The sequence below is a fragment of the Montipora foliosa genome, chromosome 10 (genome assembly GCF_036669935.1).
Source record: "Montipora foliosa isolate CH-2021 chromosome 10, ASM3666993v2, whole genome shotgun sequence".
Classification (NCBI taxonomy): Eukaryota; Metazoa; Cnidaria; class Anthozoa; order Scleractinia; family Acroporidae; genus Montipora; species Montipora foliosa.
The window spans coordinates 36,128,878-36,151,377 of NC_090878.1; the positions used below are offsets into that span (position 1 = coordinate 36,128,878).

General features: G+C 41.3%; 1 protein-coding gene across 1 annotated transcript in view; it reads right to left on the reverse strand.

The window, feature by feature from the left end:
* LOC137972867 (uncharacterized) overlaps positions 1–22,500 on the reverse strand; it is a 237,670-nt gene that overhangs the window by 102,054 nt on the left and 113,116 nt on the right. The window contains exons 68-86 of the mRNA XM_068819561.1: positions 21,642–21,783; positions 20,240–20,544; positions 18,201–18,339; positions 17,411–17,736; positions 16,337–16,478; positions 14,695–15,017; positions 13,213–13,354; positions 11,416–11,741; positions 9,733–9,874; positions 8,364–8,686; positions 6,888–7,032; positions 6,365–6,693; positions 5,133–5,274; positions 4,481–4,803; positions 3,876–4,017; positions 2,965–3,290; positions 1,900–2,041; positions 1,096–1,400; positions 419–557 (exon numbers count right to left, since the gene is read on the reverse strand). Of these exons, the coding sequence (XP_068675662.1) occupies positions 419–557; positions 1,096–1,400; positions 1,900–2,041; positions 2,965–3,290; positions 3,876–4,017; positions 4,481–4,803; positions 5,133–5,274; positions 6,365–6,693; positions 6,888–7,032; positions 8,364–8,686; positions 9,733–9,874; positions 11,416–11,741; positions 13,213–13,354; positions 14,695–15,017; positions 16,337–16,478; positions 17,411–17,736; positions 18,201–18,339; positions 20,240–20,544; positions 21,642–21,783 (4,303 nt within the window). The remainder of the gene's footprint in view (positions 1–418; positions 558–1,095; positions 1,401–1,899; positions 2,042–2,964; positions 3,291–3,875; positions 4,018–4,480; positions 4,804–5,132; positions 5,275–6,364; positions 6,694–6,887; positions 7,033–8,363; positions 8,687–9,732; positions 9,875–11,415; positions 11,742–13,212; positions 13,355–14,694; positions 15,018–16,336; positions 16,479–17,410; positions 17,737–18,200; positions 18,340–20,239; positions 20,545–21,641; positions 21,784–22,500) is intronic.

The following is a 22,500-nucleotide window of genomic DNA, read 5'->3' on the forward strand; positions in this document are numbered from 1 at the left end:
TTGCTCTACGGATGTTACATCAAGCAATGTTTCTTCCAACTTGCCCAGTTTCGATTACCACATGAGATCACTAAACTAGAATGCTCTAATTGGCTGATGCCATTAACCGTTGCGACACGGGTTGCAGGACAAATGGATATTAGCTACTTCATTTTTGTTTTCCCCGCAAATTTTTCATAAATGTCAACTATTTTCAAGTGCACTTGAAAATAATAGTCTATGCAAAATTTGTGGGGAAAACAAAATGCATTGTGGGGTATATGAAAGCGGCTGATTTACCTTACGCATGTGCAGTTGGAAAAATACGCTGCAACGTTACAAAATGGTTTGCTGCTTTCTGCAACGGTTTCTGCCACTTGTCTCGCAACGTGCAAGGTGCGTTACATTGAGCACAAAAAAAAGTGAACAGAGCCTTTACCTGTGCATCCTTTGAACTCAATTCTCATTGATATCCAACTGTGCCAAGACTTGGGGTGAACTCTTACATATACGGCTGCAATGCGCTTCTTAAAGCGATGGCACACAACCGAGTGACGGTCCGTATTGGCTGTGAACAACTACGACAGCGAAGATGAAATCAATTCATTGATATATGAAAGGTCTACTCAGAGACAATATGTAAGAAAACGAACGGTTCCGAAGGGAAGAGTGCTGGCCACGCGTTCTGGTTGATTGATGTGGATAAATAGAAAAATATTTCCACTTTTTTCCGTAAGAGATATATTAAATTGGGTCAGTTCAAAGCCAAAAATTGCTGTAAATGACAAATACGTAGATGATGAAATAGCTTCCAAACATTTTCGCGTCTCTGCTGTCTGAAATCATTTCTGGTGTACAAGCATGCTTTAAGTAAACATTTGTCGTTCCATACACACGAGGGAATTTCAAAGTCGACCACGCTTGTGTTTTAAAACGCATGCAAATCTAAATTAAAATGTTGACGAACGGATTTCACGTGCAGGATCGAAAATTCCTGCCGGCCGCTCAAAAACATTTGCTAGTTAGAGGAACTCCAATAAAGACGTTTTCAAAAAACGCCATCGAATGCAGTGAAGAAGGTTCTGTTGTTCAAATTGTTCAAATCCAATTCCATACCTTGACTCTCCCGTTTTCCTTGAACGGGACAAAGTCCATTCCATTCAATCCATAGCTCAAAGTGTAGCTCTTCACCCACTGATCCGAATCTTGCCTGCCCTGTGTACAGATTCCGCTGATGCGCCTAATTTCCTGGAAGTTTACTTGAAGCCATTGTTTGTTGTTACGTGTGCGCACGCTCCAGGACCAGCGATGGTTCAGTCTACCGTGCCAGGGTGACAAGGAAGCGCTGTAATAGGTGGAGGCACTTAGTTGCCCGTTTGTAATCCTCTTGTCCTCTAAACCAAGCGGTACACGGCACTTGTCTGTTTAAACCAAATGAGAAATGGGAATATCAATTTTAATTAAGCAATAGACCACAAGTTTCTATGGTTTATAGGCTGATAAACCACGCAGGATGTGTTCTACCAACATTCCAAGTGGTTTATCATGCCTATATAATAATTTAGAAGACGCGCGATTTTTCCATGAGTTTACTGGCACAATAAACCATAGCTGATTGACCAATCAGAGCACGCACATCGATTTGGTTATTATCTAATTATCTAAATATCCAGTGTCCCCAATTTAGTTCTCCAGCGCTAGAACAACTAGACACTTAAATAAAGTTCCTTTCCTTTTTTCTTATCTTTGGAAATAGGTAGCAAAATGCTTAAACTTGACGGACACTTCTTGTTCGATGAGTACGTAATTCCTAGTATTTCTGGAAGTGTCATTTACAGCGAAAGACTTGGTGTTGACCTTTTTCAAGAGAGAAATAGCGTCACCACGGTCGCTTCCTAATTAACCTAATCAAATTGTTACCTTCTTGACATCCGTAGAACTCCATCCTCATACAAATATGTCTGTACCATGCCCAAGGACGCACACGGATGAACTGAGCAATGATTGGCGGAAAGAGTCGATGCTGTACAACTGTGTTCTGATCTCTATTTCCAGTAAAGTACTGTTGAAATAAAAATATATATTTGAAGAAAAAGAGAAGAAATAGATTGCCGCACATACCAGCATGGACAATAGAACATTTTCCAATTCTCACGCCTGGACTGGAATGGAGGCTAATGCGGTCAAATCTTTTCAAATGCAAATTAATTTGCCCGCATTTGCCTCCATTTCACGCTAGATCCAGTCCAACCGTTAGAATACGAAACTGGCCTATTTAAGCAATTGTCACTTATAGACACCTGAAAAATTCAGGCGGCTCCCACGGGATTGGGACCATGACCTCTGCGATGTTGGTGCAATGCTCTACCAACTGAGCTATGAAGCCGAACAGTTGGGAGCAGGTTAAATTTGTTGGGCTCCGGTGTTCCCGTGGAAGGGAACAGTACTCTTTGGACCTATTGAGTAAATGCTTAGAGCACCTACCTCCAGATGTGCTAGGCTGGAGTTTGTATTCAAGCATAATTTGGTGAATAAATGCTCGGAGTTCAACGTTTGGCTTGGGAATGGTATGATATGATGAATGGAATATGCAAGAGTGTTTAATAACTTGTTTATGAGGGAAGGTCATTGACAAACTGGCTTGAACACATTCTCCTTACTTCTCCCCGAATAACAAGTATGAAAGAGATGAAAGCTATTCACTTGCCAAAGAAAAATCGCTTAAAGTGAATTCACATCGGAAGAAGCTTAAGAACCGATAAAGGTGCCTTGTCGCTGCAGTACGCAGCTCGTCAACCTCCTAATCCACATCAGGATTCGATGTCCAAAGGTCATGAGCTAGGGACATAATTACTTAGCTTTCTCTTCTCTTGGTCTGAAATTATGATGATTAAAGACGACTTTATCGTCTGTATTGTGGTAAAACCAGTTTTAAAAGAAAAGGAGAAACATCTACGGAATATTAAAGCCGTTTAATTTTCCCACCTTCCTGTTACTGTTCTCCTTGTACTCAGCGAAGCTATTGCCATCAACGCTGTACAGGATGAAATACTGAGTGATCCATTGAGCATAATCTTGTCGACCCATCGTGGCAATCTTTATGATGCGCATGCAATGACCAAAGTCCACCTGATACCACTGATATCGTGTATTGTGTCGCGCGCACCATGCCCCCAAACGGGCACCTGTGCGACGGAAGTGCAATCTGCCATAGTGCGGAGCAAGACCAGCATCATGGCTCGAAGAGGCTGAAAGCTGTGTGTTACGTATGCGGCCATTTTGCATTCCCAACGGCTTGTCACATCTAGGACCTGAAAGAGAAAAATAAATGTGAGTGCTGGAGCCTACTAGTTGACCGCTATTATTCTTCAACGTCCCACGTTGTTAACAGAAAAGGTTGTGAGACATGGTCTACGGTTTATAGCCCTTATCCGAGGAGACATAGAAGTCTTACCATTTGCGGATGTTATTTCAATAGGAAGCTCTTTCTCCTCGGTTATTTTAAGACCCTGAGTGTTTACAACAGCAGACTAACGATAGCGGGGATTTTGTCAAAGTGGTCGCGTTTATAATTCTCTGTCAAAAATCTAAAATTCAGAGAACTAAGAAACTGCGTAGAAGAGTAGGGATGGAATTCACGGGCTTATGGTCTACCTTTGCGAGCATGTGGTCGACCTGGCTGGAATAGCTTGAAGGCGGACCGGAAAGCGAATGAAACGACGAAAACGGACATTCAGCCAGGCTTCAAGTTGGTATTGGATCCTTCACTTAAGCACTTTAACCCATTTTAAAGTAAAGATACATAACTCTCTTATGCAAATTTGGTTATTTCATGTTGTTGTTTTCCAGAATTTGGAAATTTAACGTAACAAGTCCACTTCTGAAGTTGTACATACCAGTTATGCAACCGTAAAATTCAACCCTCATTGACATCCAGCTTCGCCAAGTTACAGGATAGATCCTGAAATAACGCCCTGATATTGGCCTCACAAATCGATTGCATACAACCATATAACGGTCGTAATTACCGGCAAATATCTAAAGAGAAGTAAAAAAAGATCAATAGTGGGCACGGTTCTGAGACCCTCCTAGGGGTTTTGGGAAACAAGGGAATTTGAACTGGGAAACAGGAAACAGGGAAAAAAAGACAAAATATCTTAGGGAGCAAGAGAACACGAGCCATTCTACCGTTCAACAAATTGGAGGAACAGAGGCTTTGAAAGGAAAAGGACCAGTCTCATCCGGAGTGAGTCCATAAAGGATGATAACTCTACCCTAACGTAAATAGCTTATTGTAGCGGATGAGCGCTCGCTTGCTGCCATGTTGGTTGTTTTTTTTTCCCTATCCGATCCCGCAACAAGGAAAATCCTTAACCAATTAAAAATTCCTTGCCCCAGGTCCAAGTGATGGCCATGATTTTACATGAAAACTAAATAAATCATGACAAAAGCATGATCAAATTTCACTTTCCCCCACGAAGAAAGCAGCTTTTACAAGCACCTTTGTAGTACGGCCCTCTCTGTAGGGATAAAAGGTCTGACCATCTTTGCTGTACGTGACGTAATACGTGGTAACCCACTGGTCGGAATTCTGACGGCCCTGCGTGCAAATTTTTCCGATGCGAGTGCGTCCTCCAAAGTCGAACTGAAGCCACGTGCCTTTGACACTGGTCCTAGCGCACCAAGCCCCTCCGTATCGCCCAACGCGTCTTTGACGCTGTCGTGCATTTCTCGGCGCACAGTAATAGTTCTTGAACGAAGACGCCGTGATGAGTTGATCAGGGAAACGACCGTCTTCGATACCAAGTGGAACGTCGCAAGCACCTGTGGGAAAAATGGACACATGCTAGTGGGGTTCCGTAAATTCAGGATAAAAGTTAAAATGATATACAGCATGCAACTACAATACAAGTCTTAACCAGGAAATTAAGAAATAAAATCGGATAATGACATACAACATGCCATGCTTGGTACCTATGATCATAAAGAGAGGATTGCTGTTTTGTTTAGCACAAAATTTCTTTCATAAAAAAACTGTGAATATTACTGTTCCTCCAGAAGACTTGAAGAACAAGTTGAATTGAACTTGAAACTAAGTAAACGAATTAAGATCAAAACGCGATGCCGCTAGGTTTTACAATAATTACACTTACTCCAAGCGCATCCATAGAGTTCCATCCTCATAGCTATGCGAGAGTACCAATTTCTGATTTGCAAACGAACATAGCGTCCGTATATCGGATATGGCAAAGCATTGGTCTTGACTGAGTATCGGTCCACGTTGGCAGTAAAAGTCTTGAAAAATAAAAGGGTATTACGAAAGGTAAGACTGTGGGAACTTCCTCTTCTCGGTTCGCGTTATTGAAAGCAAGGCGGGAGCTGACTATATAGTACCCGTGATCAAACATCGTGAAAATTATGGAATTAACTGTTTACTGCTCACCCCCCACCCCACTCCCCCTCGCCCTAAAGATGCGATTACTTGCCATCGCAGCAGAATGGGCTTTCAACTTAATAGAATTTAAAGAGGTAATAACCTGGCCCCAGTTGTTCCAAGGGTGGATAGCGCTATCCACTGGACAACTAAATTGGTTTTGTTATTGTTTATCCGCTGGATAGTGATTTATCCGGTGGACAGAGTTATCCACCTTTTGAACAACCGAGGCCTGATATATAGTGATATGATAATGCGCATAGATACTTCGCGCGACATTTCGTAGTCGATATAGAAATTTCACAAGCCATCAGGCCAGTGAAATTAGGGACGAAATACCAAGAGTGCCATTTACGAATAATATCATGTACAAATTAAAGCGGGGCATTATTTGTTTCTGTGACTAAGTGAGAAAATCGTCGAACGCCAACCGATTACTTATCATGCATACAGTCACTTGATTAGTTCAAAATGTACAACACGTTTTCAAAGTTCGTAGAAATTTTCTTCAAATGTCTACTGCTTTTGATAGGCGTTAATAGCATGGCTGGCCTGTAATTTACGGATATCTTAGCTTTTAACCAATCAAATTGCAAAACTTTAGGAGGTAGTAGTATAATTAAAGTTACTCAAGCGCATAAAGATCACGAATCCTGTAATGTGAGTGACTTGATATGATTTAAATCTTAAGTGCTCTAACGAAAAGACGGTGTTTCAGAGAAAATGCGCCATTGCTTCCAGTCTAAGCTAATAGTCAACTTTGCACTTTTTACAGAAACGTTGAACTCGTAGTTTAATTCTGAATTTAAAATTTACAGATGCCAATGCCTCTTTTAGTTCTTGATACACAGTCTTTTAGCACTCGGGTATTCGGAAATCATCTTATTAATTTAAGAAAACAGAACAGTCGACCGTACCAATCGTATACAGGGGAAAAAAGGCAATACTAACCTTAACAGTATCCCACCATTCCTTAACTTTAGCAAAGGCGAGTCCATCAGAACTGTACAGGACATAATATGCTCTGACCCACTGGTTGGCTTCTTCTCTGCCCTGTGTAGCCACGCCAGTAACCTTCATTGGCTTTCCAAGGTCAACCTGAATAAATTGGTTGTAATTGTTGTGGCGAGCAACCCAGGCCCCCATAAACTTTTGAGTACGCCGGTTCATAAGTCTGGCCAAGAAGGCGGCATGCGCAGTGTCCCACTGGGATGAAGCTTTGATGGCGGCATTCTTAATGCGCTTACTCTGCATTCCCAAAGCCATGTCACACATTCTCTCTAAAACAAATGCGGATTTTTAGGTTGGGCACACTGTGGTTATAAGTTCCTCTGTTCTTGCGCAGGCGCTAAGTATTTTAGACTGCGGAAAATGTGTTGTTTAGGGGGGCATTGAAATATACCGTCTGCTTAGAATGTTGACGTAAACATCAAATAAGAGCTCACGTAAATGGAAAAGTGACAATCGAGTATACCTCTATATCGGCACCCATACAGCTCCACTCGAATAGCAATGTAAGATCTCCAGGATCTTGGGTGTATCCTAAGATATCGTGCCCTGATGTAGGGTGATATCCTCTGCGCAACAGTGTGGTATATGTCATAGTTTCCACGGAATCTCTGAAGAAACAATAACGAACTTGAGCATAACATTGCAGCAACAACTTTAGTTTGGGGATTTGTTTTTTTAAATTTGCGCAAGTTTCAAGTTTCATTTATTTATTTATTTATTTATTTATTTATTTATTTATTTATTTATTTATTTACTTATTTATTGCCATGGCTTATTAGCTTTGTTTCCTAAAAATCATGATTGTTTGCTTTCTTGTTCTTGTTTGTCTGTTTCAAAGCGACACATATTTGCACGTACAACTATAACAAATAACACAGGATTTCGCATTTTTTAAAATTTTGCTTCTCAGCATCGACATCTAAAAAAATAGCTGACGTTTCGGGAGAGCTGAAATTCTACAATCAAGGCGATTGGAAAGTGATATATTCATTTTTCACAGAAATTGAAACTGACTTGGGTTTAATGACCTTTTTGTGCTCATCCAACTAGCTAGTTTTACAGAGAGATTTCTTTTCAATTGTGGCTTGTTAGATCCTCTTTGTACCCGATCTATCCAAACGTCTTTATCCGCATCTTTGACTACCCTGCTTTATGTCCGTTCAACGCTAACAGCTTCGTACAACCCAAAATTACGAATATTTCAAGCAAACTAAACTTCCAGCGATGCCATGCAATCCACAACGTTCCGCTATCAAAAGTCATAAGACAATTATCAGACAGCTTGAACAAAGATAACGATGACGGATACAAGAACGTTATGTAAAACAGATTTGCGTTACTTTAATGACTTCAAGTCGTTCTGCATGGATGATATGTGAGCTATATGTGCAAAACGTCTTGGAACAGAATTAGCACGAGTGTTGTCGTGGTTCGGAGACGGAGAGGATTGAAACTTTATCATCAGGTGATTGCGTGATCCACATAATCTCCAATCATTGGTCAATTCACGTCGTTGTCAGCACGGCAACGGCGAGGAAAATGTAAAACGTACGTGCGGGTCGTTCCTGTCGACGTCGCCCTTTCTTCAGCTCCCTATTTTAAAATATTCTGATCAGGAACCCATGACTAGGAGCGAACAACAGCGCTATATTCCTGTCACGGCGTTTTCACAAACCGATTTATTTTTAGATTGAATTTCCCGCTAATGAGACTTCCGCAGGAGCCCGATGACCAATCACAAGAAACTAACTTGACGTTACAGTGTCTCCGAACCGGAACTGCCTCTGTTTTCTTCGGAAAAGGTAGTCAAAACATAGATCGGTCTGTAAAAATGCCGTGACATAGGCTTAATGCGGGAGTTGCTCGCTCCTACTCATGGGCTCCTGGTGCCGTAATATACTAGGCAGGCCCTTAACAACTGGTTACTACTATATCTTACCTTGACTCGTCCACCAACTGTATAAGCTTTAAACTTGCGCCCATCAACACTGAAAGACAGATCGTAGCTGGATACCCAATAATGAGCTGCTCTCCTTCCCTGTGTAGCAATACCTTTGATGATGCTCATCTGCCTGCAGTCGATTTGTAGCCACTGCTTTTGGTTGCGATACTTCGCCATCCATCCACCCGTTCGGCTGTGAGCGTTAATCATGTTGAGACGCGCTCGGTCAGGTCCGTGATTGTAGTTGTACGACGACGAAGCCCGGAGATGACTCGGCAGGATTCTTCGGTCCTCCATACCCATAGGCATTGCGCAGCGATCTGTGAATAAAAAGTAGGAACATAGTTACAGGCATTTGGTCGGCACACATGCCCAACACCTAAAAAAAAATTGCAGCCATTTATTCTCCGAAATCGTCCCAAATACATTGGGTTGTTTTCGTAGGTTTTTTTTTTTTTTTGAAACTTCACTTTTTTATTCAATTTGGAAGACGGGAATAGTGAAATAGGTTCGACACCGGATTGACGTCACAAATTACTTTTCATTGCTGTTTTCAAAGAACTATCCCAATGCAAAGAAGCCTTTGACGTCAACTCAGTGTTAAACTCATTCCTCTTCCTCGCACGATCCTAGATCAAATTACAACCATTTTTTTCCACTTTTACGCACCTCTAAAACAGTGACTTAAAAGAGAGAGAGAGTTTAGTAAACCAAAGAATTAGTGTTAGACAAGTGTAAAGAATTCTTAAGCGAAAAGGAAAGGATTTTTTGAGGTGATAGACACTGTGACGGAATAATTAAGAAGCACCGGCGAAGCTCCCGTCGTACAGGCTTCTGTGTATAAGGTTCGACGGGTGCTCGTTTTTGATGAAGAGTTAATCTAAATGCATGCAGCGTTGTGTGGTTCACTGTAACGGAATTATAGAAGGAGCTTATCCATGGTGGTGGGACTATACAGGAACCTGCTCCTTATATAATAGAACAATTTCGATATATTAAAATCAAGTCCAAAAGAAAAGGCATCATCTCGAGGCTCTGGGGAATAAACTCGTACCAATCCTTATATTTATTCCGCAGAGCCTCGAAATGATGTCTTTTGTTTAAGACTGAATTTTAATTTATCGAAATTGGTCTGTTCCGTTACACCGTAGCTGAACATCCCACCCCACCCATCACAAATTTGGAGTAATCCTGTAGCTATTCCTGACTGCTGTTTTCATTTGTACCAATGACCTGTAGCTTTTTCTGTTATCAGGGATAGGTGCATTGTTTCTTTTGTATCATCTTTTTTCGTTCTCTTATCACAGACCGCGTCTGGAAAGCTACAAGGTTTCCCCAATTTTGACCCTTTATGAGAAAAGCTCACCAATAAAGCATCCATAGTACTCCAAACGCATTGCGATCTGTCTGTACCATGCCCACGGATGTACCCTGATGTAACGACACCGGATGTTGGGATTAAATGCGTTGGTTACCACAGAATTCCTGTCTCGGTTTCCGGTAAAATACTGTGAAAATTAAACAAACATATATTGCGGATACATACCTCTTACTAACCGAGGTCGACAGCCGTACCGTAAATTGCAGCGCGCATTTTCCCACTTAGATTAAGGAGCTTTGGCACGCGTGTTTTGGAGAAGCGGACGGCAACCAGAAGTGAGCTGTTTTCCCTTTTAACTTGTTTCACACCACTACATTTACATTGCTAAGTATGTTTTCTGTTTTCATTAGAGACGATTAGTTTAAAAATCTGGGAGACACCACTATCCTGGCACGCGAAATTTCCTCTTCAGGTTGCCGTCCGGGTCTCAAAAACGCTCGTGCTTAAGCTCCCTATTCGCGCTTGGGTCATAAATCTAAGCGGAAACAAGGGTCCGTAATTTACAATAAGGACCGAGAAAACGAGGTTAGCAATATATTTATAATATCTCTGTGATCTGCACTTTTTCCCAGAAATGCACATAATTATATGAATTCCCATCCAGCACGAAGTGTCCCTAAAAGTCTAAGCCTTTGCTCAGTACCAATTTCCAACAATAAGTTAAGGCAGAAGAGTGTAATTGGCAATTCTTTTCCTTGGAAAGCTGGGGTTTTTTGGTCTAGGCCATTGCTACCTATTTCCAACAATAAGCTGAGGGTCAAGGTTAGCCTAATTTTTTGGTGAGGGCAACTGCAGCTGTTTATTTTCACTTGATTACTGGAAGTCGGGGAGGGGGGGGGGCATTTTATGACGCTAATAGTCTGTATTGTCAGATATGAGTGATGTGAACTTGGGAAGGAGAGAAAGGGGATGCTTCGTGACGCTTATCAGGAGCCTATTAACGGGAGCTTTCATCTGTATTGTACGCTTGAGTCAACTCTTTCCCGTATCTTTCTATTTTTAGAAGTACTATATTTCACGTATGTGACTGAAAACATACGTGAAGTGGTTCACAAACGTCACATGCGTATATGACGTAATAAATGGCCGACCATGTGTCTTTTATGATTGGCTATTGCGAAAACACCCTCTAAAGCCCCACTGCGAGGTGCTTCTAAAAATAAAAAGATACAGGAAAAGGGTTGACGCAGAGGGTTAATATGGAAGATTAAGGCTCCGGGTAATGGGCTTCTGCGCTTTTCAAAATTGTCGTGTATCTAATCACTTGCATATCTGGACATATCTGTTTGTTGTGACACTTCCCAACATCTTTGTGCACCCAATTACGAGTAATTTTGGAACTAGGAAAGGGAGTAGGAACCGGCGCCAATTTGGACGGGGAATTGTTCCCCAAGTTCCATCCCCTATATAGGGCGGCTGTAAAATGCCTAGTTGTCAAATAACATCCAATCATAGAGTTCCCTGAGTAACGGCGTCACGCACAAAATCATTGTGGGCGGTAGTGTGTATATATCGTCCAACCAAAACACAGTCATCCGAAAAGGAATAGCAAAAGGGGCGACGCATCGTATGGTATCCCACGGCACCGTACCAGACATCTCAGCGTTTAGTGTTTTGTCCTAAAGCACCGTATCCTATCAACCCATTGAATAACTTTATTTATGTTACCTTCCTCGTGTTTCGCTCCATATACTCCACAAAATTGACCTGGTTGACACTGTGCGTGACGTAATATTGTGTGACCCACATGCTGACGTCCTGCCTTCCTTGAATCGCCATCTTGATGATCTTGGCGGGCTTGCCGAAGTCAATCTGAAGGTACTGGTAACGATTGTTAATCCTTGCACACCAGGCCCCCATGTATTTTCCACGCCGCATGCCCTGAAGCCGACCCAGGAATGCTGCGTGGTATTTGTCCCACTGAGACGAGGCCTTCATCTGATTGGATCTGAGGCGACCGTTCTGCAATCCCATTGGTTGGTTGCAAAGTTTTCCTGGTGGCATGACAAAAGTAATCTTTCTCAATTCCAAGATACGCGCCATTTTGAAAATGATACGAAAAGCGCGATTGATAACGTGTTTGCATAATGCTAAATACTGCCCTTACATTTGAAATTGACACAAGTTTGAATGATGAAGGTATTGCTGTCGAAGCATTAAGACCTTTATTTCGAAGAGAAAGCCAGGCTAAAGTTTTTCCTTGTCAGTTCCATTCAAAATGGTGGATTGTAGACCACTTTCGTAAATGGCGACCACCTCAACATACGATTGTATTTATGTTAATTAGACCCACTGTCTTCATTTTGAAACAAATATTCTTTTGAAATTTGCTCGTTGTAGCGAGGTCAGAAAGGTTTATTGGCAGTAAAACAAAAATATATTTTATTTGGCCACCTTTAAGCAAGAGATCCATACAGCCGCAGACGGTATTAAGTAAACGGTAAACGAACAAATGTCACGTAGTTTAGCTGTCTTTTCCTTTCAGTAATTGCAAACATCAGTAAATACGTACATTTACTTAATCACAATATGTAGCTACACATTTCATAATTGTATCTTAACCGAGTTCTCATTAGAGCCAGATCCACATCTTGTACTGAAACTTTAAGCTAATTCTGTCAAGTTTCAATCCACTACAACATGAACTGTCAGCCATAACATTAACGGCCGGAAGAGGGAAATCCATATTTATGTTGTGATGAATCGATGACATCTTAAATGGAACCTCCACTACAGAATAACTTAACACCGAAGAAAATTATGTTTCCAAACAAACTTGCTCGAAATTTGTTTTTAAAAAGTGATTCCGTCAGGAAAAATTAATTTTAAAATCGCTTATTTTCACTACCAAATTTTCGCGGACGCAGCCATCTTCGATAATTTTGACGTGTTACGGTTGACCTATAGCGATACTAACAGTTACATCACTATTGCAGGAGCCCCTGGGCTCCTGACTATTGTCATTAACGTGCCAAACAGAGATCTATTGGCTGTCGAAACAAAGGATTCTTTTGTTCTGTGGTTGGCAAAACTTAAATAACAAAAGAATTGTTTATAAACAGTTTAAAAGCTTCCTATTGTTCTGACACAAAGAGCCCTACTTTCTAATTATAATAGGATAGCCGTAACATGTCAAAATTATTGAAGATAGCAGCGCCCGCGAAATTTGAGAACAATAATAGACGATTCTAAAAATTACTTATTTCGGATGCAAGCGCTTTGAAAAAAAACTTGTTTAAGCAGATATTATGGGATGCTCGGGGTGCAAATTAATATGTATTTGCCCCCTGGGCATCCCATAATAGCTATTGCAACAATAGAATTCAAAATGGCCGCCGTATCGTCGAAGTAGTTTATTGGTATAGAACAACAGATGAGTCCATCGCAAGACATTTTAAATGGTTTCAGTTCTACTTTAGGCACGATCACGCAATGACGCTCCGATGAGTTCATATGTTTTCTCACCCAGTCTGCATCCAAAGAGCTCCACTCTCATAGCGATGTAGCTATACCAACTCCTTACATTAATTCGCACGTAACGAGCCAAGAACGGTTTGAAGAAGCGATGACACACTACATAGTATCTCTCGATATTGGCCTGGAACAACTGCAACAAGACAAACGTTTTTCACGGGTCAGTAAATTAATGATAAAACAAAGAACATCCCTAGAGGCAGTGTACAGGAAATTCCGTGAAATATGAATCTAAGGAATTTTTATACTACTTTCTCATGTACCAACAACCCTGCGGGAGGTTATGGAACCTCTACCAAACAAACAATCACGGTTCCTCAAATAACTAAGAAGACCTAATTGCTGTTTTGTAACGACATCCTTTTGGTAGATCGCCAAAAAAAAAGCACCTCTGGTTGGTTTCGAAGAAGATTATCTGTGAATCAGAAACTTCTGGTTTTGTTGTGCAGGCTGAATCAAACATAGTTTTAGAGAGTTTTGAGAGGCCACAACGTGACAGTTGCCCAGAAACATTTCCATGCACTCCGTCATGTTTTTGCCAAACCTAAGGTTCTCGTGCTGACGGAACAACGAACTTACGTCGTTTACTGGTATTTTATCCTGTGCAATGACTGTGATGATGAATATATTGTACAGACCAAACGTCTGTTTGATACACGCCTGAAGGAGCATCAAAAGGAGGTTTTGATGTGCAAAAACTAAAAGTCTGATTTGTCAGAGCACGCTTGCCTAACTTGCCACACAACTGCGTGGGGTTAATTCTAGAATTATCACCACCAGCCGGCGGTACCATCAACGCCGTTGTTTGGAAGTTTGCCACATCAATGCTATCCACGTTCCTTGGAACCGTAATGATGGCGGCCTTTTACCTTGACGAACTTTAACCGAATGAAAGCGTGTTAAGTTGATTGTCATTTGTCGCGCTATTGAACGAGCTTCCCTCAATAATCTTGCCCTTTACGTGAGAACCAAGTAATTATTTTTGCAATGTACCCTCGTGCAATAGACATTTTGGTTGGGGGACAAACACGGCTTCAGTTACTGTGAATGTATGGGAATTTTGCCGACTTTGTGGAAAGAGAGAATCCCTCCTAAAACGCACGGCTATTGAGATTATTTTCCTTAAGTATAACGATCAGAATCAAGGTGTAACGACCGTAAATGAGTTGGCAAATTTCATATAAACTCTTGTAAACAAAATTATGCGATTTCCCGCTAAATTTGAAGCGACATGAGGAGATTTCTAATATCCAATTTCTGACGTTATGCCTTGTGCAATGATCTAATTTTCCGTTGAGTGAATGATTGAAAAAATGACTAAAAAAATTTAAATGTTTGAAATATGCCTTTTTGTAGCAGAGTTAAAGATGTTTGAATTCGACCAAAATCTCATACATTCACTGTAATTGGAAACCCGCCGTGTTTCGTCACTCTCCGTGCCGACCGAAAGACTCGAGGGTTTGGGTGACATACCCTTGTTTTTCGTCCTTCTTTGTAAGGCACAAACTTGTCTCCCTTTTCGCTGAACGAAACAGTGTAGGCCGTGACATACTGATTAGCATCATAACGACCCTGAGTACAGATCCGCTTAACACGTGACTTGACCCCCAAATCTATTTGAAGCCACTGATTGGCGTTGCGATACTTAGCAACCCATCCTCCTCGCTTGGAACCGTGTGTCCGCGCGTGTAATCTCGAGCTCCATGGGCCGTAGTAGTGGTTGATCATTGAAGATGCGGTGAGCATCGAAGGCGTTATGCGGCCGTCTTGCATTCCCAAGGGAACATCGCAGAGATCTGTTGAGAAAATTAAAGATTAGGGTTGTGTTTGTCCTAGCAAATGTTGCACAGTACAGGTGAAGAATGCAATTCGCATGCGTTAAAGAAATCTTTGGTGTGATATAATTTTCCGTTGTAAGCAAGTGTGTGGAGGTGAAAATAATTAAATCGCTTCGATGAAATGAACAAGTGAACAGCGCCACCTGAAAAAGTTCTCATAGCATTCTAAATACCTGGAGAAAACAGTTTGAATTTCCCCATGTTTTCTCCTTATGGATCACAACCTTTAAAGAAGGCTAACAATACCCTTTGTCCCCATCCCCTCCAACAAAATGTTGGTCGGGAAGAAGCGCAAATTACCAACCCCGTGTCCCAACATTATTTAGGGGAGAGAGAGCCGTAATATTAAGTTTTTTTTTTTCTTTTTTTTTTTTAATGTTCAAGACAAGTGTCTCAACAGTTTTGTGCAGTATTGCAGCCAATGTTGAGCTATCTTTGCTCGCAAACAGTGTAGTCTTGGATGGGGTGGACCTGTCTCCACAAACAGAAAAAAAATCCCCTAAATTGCCGATTTTCCATTTGTTTTACGTATATTTCTTTCGTACAGAATGATTTTTTTAAAAAGACGATGTCCTCGATGAGGAACAGGGGACGCTCAAAAACTATTCGAGTGCTCGACAGAGGATTCTAAGCCACACAATCTTCTCAAGTTTTTACTACAATAGTTCGGATTCTCTGCCACTATGCTTTAGGAGACTAGGCCATTAAGCTTAGTAGGAGTGATAAACTGTCCTACTATACTGCTAAGACTAGCAGAATGAATGAATGAATGAATGAATGAATGAAAGTAAGTAGAGATGGAAGATGATCCGGGAGTGATAATCATAATTAGTATCACCCAACTAGTGGAGTAACGCAAATGCTGCATTTTGATTGGCTACGCTACTAGAGGACTATTAGTAATAGTCCTTGAGCAGCGAAAAGCGTGATGCTTTCTTTCGTTTTATTCCCAAATAAACATATTTTCAACTTGCATTTGCTAACTTTATTATTACCTGTTCTGTCCGACTAGTTGGGTGATACTAAAACAATTAGACTCTTCGCCCTCAAGAGCCACGGGTCAATAGCGCATGAGGCTTCATGGGCTATTGACCCGTAGCTCTTGCGGGCTGATGGTCTAATTGTTATCTAGCAAATGTACTACAACTTGGGGTTTCAGATCATTTCTCGAATCAAGTTACTCTGCTCATTTCGTTTAAAAAACAGCGAGATAGGAAGGGAAAATATTTGAGTACATTAACGCCAAAACACTGTGAAGTACACTGCGTTTAACTCACCGGTTTTGCATCCAAAGAATTCCACTCTCATCGAGATGTGCCTGTACCATCCCTTCGGATGAATACGGATGTACCGAGCGTAAACTGGTGGCGAGAGGGCGTTCATTTTGATGCTGTTTTGGTCGTTGTTTCCTCGGAAATTCTAAACAAAAATCACCAATCAACAACTGCCTTCAACATTCAATCAAGATTGACTACCATTTACCCTGCAAGCTGTTTAAGTGAAGAGAATTGCATGCTTTTACTATGTGATAAGAAGAAGAGGGAAGAGGGACTCCTTGTCTTATTCGAACTCATCCGGAAAGATCAACAGGGCCTTTGTGTTGGGTCATCACACGTGAAGCATGCTCTTGCGTGACTAGCAAAGCATCGCGACAGGAATACAAGACATGGTGTTCAACAAACAACAAGTGTGGTTTATCTAGAGCCAGTTTTAACTCGAGTAACTCGACTCTTTGCTCACTTGGAAACTCGATTGACAAGTAGCAAAGCATCATGACAGGAATACAAGACATGGTGTTCAACAAACAACAAGAGTGGTTTATCTAGAGCCAGTTTTAACTCGAGTAACTCGACTCTTTGCTCACTTGGAAACTCGATTGACAAGTAAATATCTTTGAATGAAAGAATTGTATATTTGAAGTGCAGGTAAAAGGCGAAATATAGAAGTGATTGTCGCACTTATTAACCGGACAATTTAAGCAATTGTCTCTTATAGACATCTGAAAAATTCAGGGTGCGACTCCAACGGGATTCGAACCCATGACCTCTCCGATAACGGTTTGAATGCTCTACCAACTGAGCTATGAAGCCTTTGGAAGCCTCGAGACAATTGCTTAAATTATCAACACTAAGTGCAAGGGTCACTACTATCTTTCGTTTAAATCTGTTTCTTAAATAAAAATCAAATTCAGTAATCTGTAGCAAAAAAAAGGGTCGGCGAATACGTCACAAAGAGTTTGGTTATGGCAACAATGGAAAATAGGATTCCTTTCAAATTACTTAAAATGACTACTTATTTCATAATCATTGAATTCACTCGTTCCAGTTCTTCAATAATGTTCTTCTGCTTACCTTATCGCTGTTCATGTGTCGATAATACTGCCAGTGAATGCCGTCGAAACTAGACGACAAATGGAAATAAGTGACCCATTCGGAATAATCCTGGCGACCTTGAGTCATTACTTTGGTGATTTTCAACGTTTTACCAAAGTCCACCTTCAACCACTGAAACTTGTTATTCAATCTCGCGCTCCACCCGCCCATATACCTTCCTCGCTTCTTTAGCCCTAATCTCCCGAGCCGGGCTGCATAGTACATGCTGCGTTCGGATGATGCCGTGATCTCACTGTTGGGTAACCGACCGCTTTGAAGTCCAAGTGGGGTATTACAGAGGGCGCCTAGCAGTAAAGATATATTTTCAAATTAAGAAAACTCTTATGGAACGATATTTAGTTTAAGGAGGCACTGTCACAGAGGTTTTAAAGTTTTTTCGATTGAGAAGGGGGTAATTCGCGCAAACTGGAAATGTTGTTCCAACTACATAGCTCGCACATTGAGCATTCCCTAAAATCCAAGTTATCGATTTCACTTTACAACGGTAGGCTGTCATTAATCAAATTATGGCGATTGTGAACATACTGTGTCGAAATTAAACAAAGATGTCTTGTTCACAGGACTATGAGATCGCCCGTTTCCGTGGATGTCTTCTCCTTAATTAACAGGGGCTTAAAGCTCCTCGTGTCGTATGTTCTTGTTCCCAATTTGTTGTTGTTGTTGTTCTGTTATTTTTTGCGTCCTCGAGTGCGTCAATACTAGATCAATTACATACAACAAGAACAAAGAAGAAAAAAGTCAAACTTACTTGAGCAACCATAGAGCTCCACTCTCATACAAATCCAACTGTACCATGTTTTTGGATGGATCTTTACGTAAGAAGCACTGAACGGCGCAAAGAAACGGTGATAAACAACAGAGTTCCTGTCGCTATTTCCGGAGAAAAGCTATGAGGGAGAACAAAAAGCAATCGTATGAGAGTTTACTACAAGGCTGGGTTATTCAAGGAGAAGCTGCACTGCCGATAATAGGGACTTTAAAGGGAACCTCCACTTCAACAGAAAAATAACTTTAAATCACAGGAAATAATTGTAACAGTCAAGTCCATCTAAAATACTTTCAAAGAAAGCGTTTGTATCCGAAAGAAATAAGTTTTAGAATCGCCGTTTTTTTGTTTTCAAATTTCGCGGGCGCCGCCATCTTGAATAATTGTGACGTGTCCGGTTGCAAAAGGACAACCGTAACACGTCACAATTATTCAAGATGGCGGCCCCCGCAAACTTTGACAGTGAAAATAAGCGATTTTAAAATCCACTTTTCCAGGTATAAACACTTTTTTAAGAAAACAAATTTCGAACAATTATGTTTGTAAACATAATTTCCTTCGGTTTAAACTTATTCTGTAGTAAGAGTGAAGGTTCCCTTTAGAAAGAGACAGTGGCAACGTCGTTGCTTAAACTCCCTAATGGCTTCCACGGACGTCCAAGTTACCATTAGATGTAACTCCTACCAGTCTCGAATGATTCTACTGAGTGCCAAAAGTTTTTCTTCGACCGATATTGCAAGGTTTAGGTTGAATCTTATATTTCGCAGTTTAAGCAAGAACGACGCAGACGGCAACGAAAAGGTCATCTGGACATATTATGCATTATTTTAACCATTTTGCGATCATTCCATATTGGACAGAGTGAGAACGTAAACTGTGGAGCACCTATCGAGGAATATACTGCTATAAATGGCGCACAAGTTAAGAGGGATATTGGGTCGGGTCGGGTGCTCATGTCTCCAAGGCATAATCTCAAATTTGGTCAAGCTGACTCGGAAAGGCAAAGAAATTAACAAGAATTCACTACTTACTTGCACAAATCCCGTAATACACCTCTTTTACGCCCCAAAAATCGGCATAGGCATTGTTTTCGACTTCTCTTGGGACATTTTCATGTCCCAGGAGAAATTGCAAACAATGGTTATGCAAACGTTTTGGGCGGTAACAGAGGTGTATTATGGGATTGTGCAAGTAGTGAATGCAAAAAATTGTTTTTGCGCGCCAAAATTAAGGCCATTGTTTTGTACCGTTCTCGGTCTCGTCGATTTAACTGTTGCCTTTATAATGGAATTTCACTTGGTTTGAAAGAAAAATTAATTCTAACAAGACAAAAAAAAGGTAAAGTCAGTTTATTTAAAGTCGTTAGTTCCTTCAGCTACGAGGCTGTTTATCCCCTCCCTCTGTCAGTGCTCCATTTTACGGGTATTTAAAGCTTTAGCTACACGGATCAGAGGAAAGTCAAAACAGGCGATAAGTTACCGAGGATCGAACTGGGGACCTCTTGCTCCGAAAGCCGCGCACTAACCAACTGAGCTGCGCCTGCTCCTTATGGAGCAAGGAGGACGACAGCAGTCCAAATGGTAAGCTGAAGGATCCTTTTTCAAAGGCTTCTACCGTTATTACGGCAAGGTGGGCGCATACAAAACTGGTTCCCAGTAATATTGGTACTCACTTTACCCACCTCAAATGGACCGGGAACGCTGGAATGAAGTCCGCGAGCGAAATCCACCACACCACGCGCCCCGTGAAACTGGCTCGAGTTGTTCAAATGAAACGCCGACAGTTATTTAGATACGTAAACGCACTGGGGCCGGTTGCTCGAAGCGTGGTTAACGCTAACCGTTGGATAAGAGGTATCATAACCTATAGGTTTCCATGTTATTTAACGCTGGTTAGCGCTAACCATGCTTCGAGCAACCCGGACCAGGGCGCTGAACAAACGTGGAAGGGTAGTTTTAAGGAAAACTTTCCTGTGGTTTAAAAACTGATGTCATACAGGCTCTACATAAATAGCGGCTTACCTTAATCTTTTTGTTTTCTTTGTAAGTGACGTAAGTGTTTCCATAACGACTAAAGGTCACGACATAACTTGTCACCCATTGGTTGGAATTGGATCTTCCTTGCGTAGCTATTCCTTTACATCGTGTCATATATCCGAGGTTAATCTTCAGCCACTGTTTGGAGTTTCTCGTGCGAGCCATCCAGGCGTAAAGGTGGTTTAAGCGACCAAACCAAGGAGCCAAATTGGAATTATAGTAGCTGGAGGCTGATATATCCCCTTCTCTAAGTCTTTTGTCCTCCATACCTAGGGGCATGTTGCAAGGATCTGCCAAAGAAAGGAAGGAAGTGAACAGAGCCTATATACATCGAAAATAAGGGCGTGACCTTAGCAAGAATGGAAGCCCATAAGCAACAGCCCACAACTTCAATGTTAGGTGTATGTAACGGCATTTTCACAGATCAAGCTATTTTTTAGACGAGTTCTTAAATACGATTTTGCTTTCACGAGCGAGCATTCTCAATGCCATGGGTAATGATTTTTCATGCAAGACTTGTGATTAGCAGAAAAGGTCTGGTTTCGCGGGAAAATCAATCTAAAAATAACTCGGTCTGTAAAAATGCCGTCCCACAAATACAATGAAGTTGTACGCTCCTTGTCATGAGCTCCTGGCGAGAATCAATGAGACTTAAATTCCGGAAAGAAGACTTTAATGGCAACTGGTCCATGGATATCTTATATTAGCATATACTAAAACAGTGGACAGCGTTGAACGCGCGCGCTGATTGGCTACTAAAACTCCGGATATCCCTTTTTAGAATTCAACACATTGATACACTGCCCAAATATGGTCATAAAGTTCTGGATATCCGTAGGTCTACATGAGGTATATTCGGCGATGTATGTAGATTTCGCAAGAGAATGTGAATGACGACGGACCAGCGCCGCTTCACAAATGTTACCTGTTCGAAATCTTTCATTTGTTATCAATGTGTTGAATAATAAAACAGTTATAGCGCTCAAGCTTGCGTGATATAGCCTAAATTTAGCCGACTCAGCCTTCGGCCTCGTCGGCTAAGTATTACGCGATATCACGCACGCTTTCTCGCTATAACAGTGAACTATTCACCTCCGAGCAATTTGCGCGGAATTTGCGCCCGAAAATGTTGTAATCTTGGCAGGAATAAATGGGTTAAAATCATCTTTTTGTGTTATATTATTTCACTGTTTTAGTACATACTAAAACTGCTTGTCACCTCACACTAGCCACCTCCAGTTTTTAGTTGCTAATTACTTTAGGTCTGTCAGTACAGAATACGTATATTACAGAAACTTTTTAGAAACTTTGATTTTGTATGTATTGCTGGGCATAGAAAATATAATAAAATTGAATAGTAGAAATATTGGTTGTTAGCGGTTTTTACCTTCAGAGCATCCGTAGAAATCCATCCTCATGGAGATGCGGCTGTACCAACCCCACGGGCGAAGCATAAAGAAGCGCGCCTTGATTGGTGGATAAAATCTGTGTTGTACAACTGTCTTCTGGTCTCTATTTCCAACAAAGTACTGAGAACAAACAAAAGAGATCAAAGACGTGAGTTTGATAAGTTGAGGCGCCGAATAGGCCAGTTTCGTATTCTAATGGTTGTAGTGGATCTAGCATGAAATGGAGGCTAATGCTGGCAAATTAATTTGCATTTGAAAAGATTTGCCCGCATTAGCCTCCATTCCATGCTAGATCCAGTCCAGCGGTGAGAATTCGAAAATGGTCTATTGCTAAAGACGTAATCCAAAATGGCGTTAACATGTCGCTGGCGTGCTTTAAGAGAGCGGTGAGATGCAAGTGCACTTAACGTAACTAAAGAAAGTGCCTACACTAACGAAATCCAAGATGGCTAAGAAATGACAATAAAGTAAGTCAAGACGGCATCCAGATGGTACTGACATAATTGAAGATAGTGTCGAAACGGTCAGCTGACGTAATTCACGATCCATCGTAAACGAATGCTTCTGGTAATTGACCGTTTTGGGACACTGCATATTCCCATGAGCATTTAAAAACAATAAAGTCGGCAGACGGAATTCTGGAGCTTACACAAGGATGACGATGGCGGCTTCGAGAACGTTGTCTTAAATCTTATTGCCCTTTATTGTAATAATTTCACGATGGGAAGTGTGCATAATCATTCCAGGATTAAAACTGATACTAGAGAATGTTAGCATCGACAACGAGTGCGACCTCGAGCACGAGTTCTGGTATTTTGAGAGCTGCGCATCCTTCCT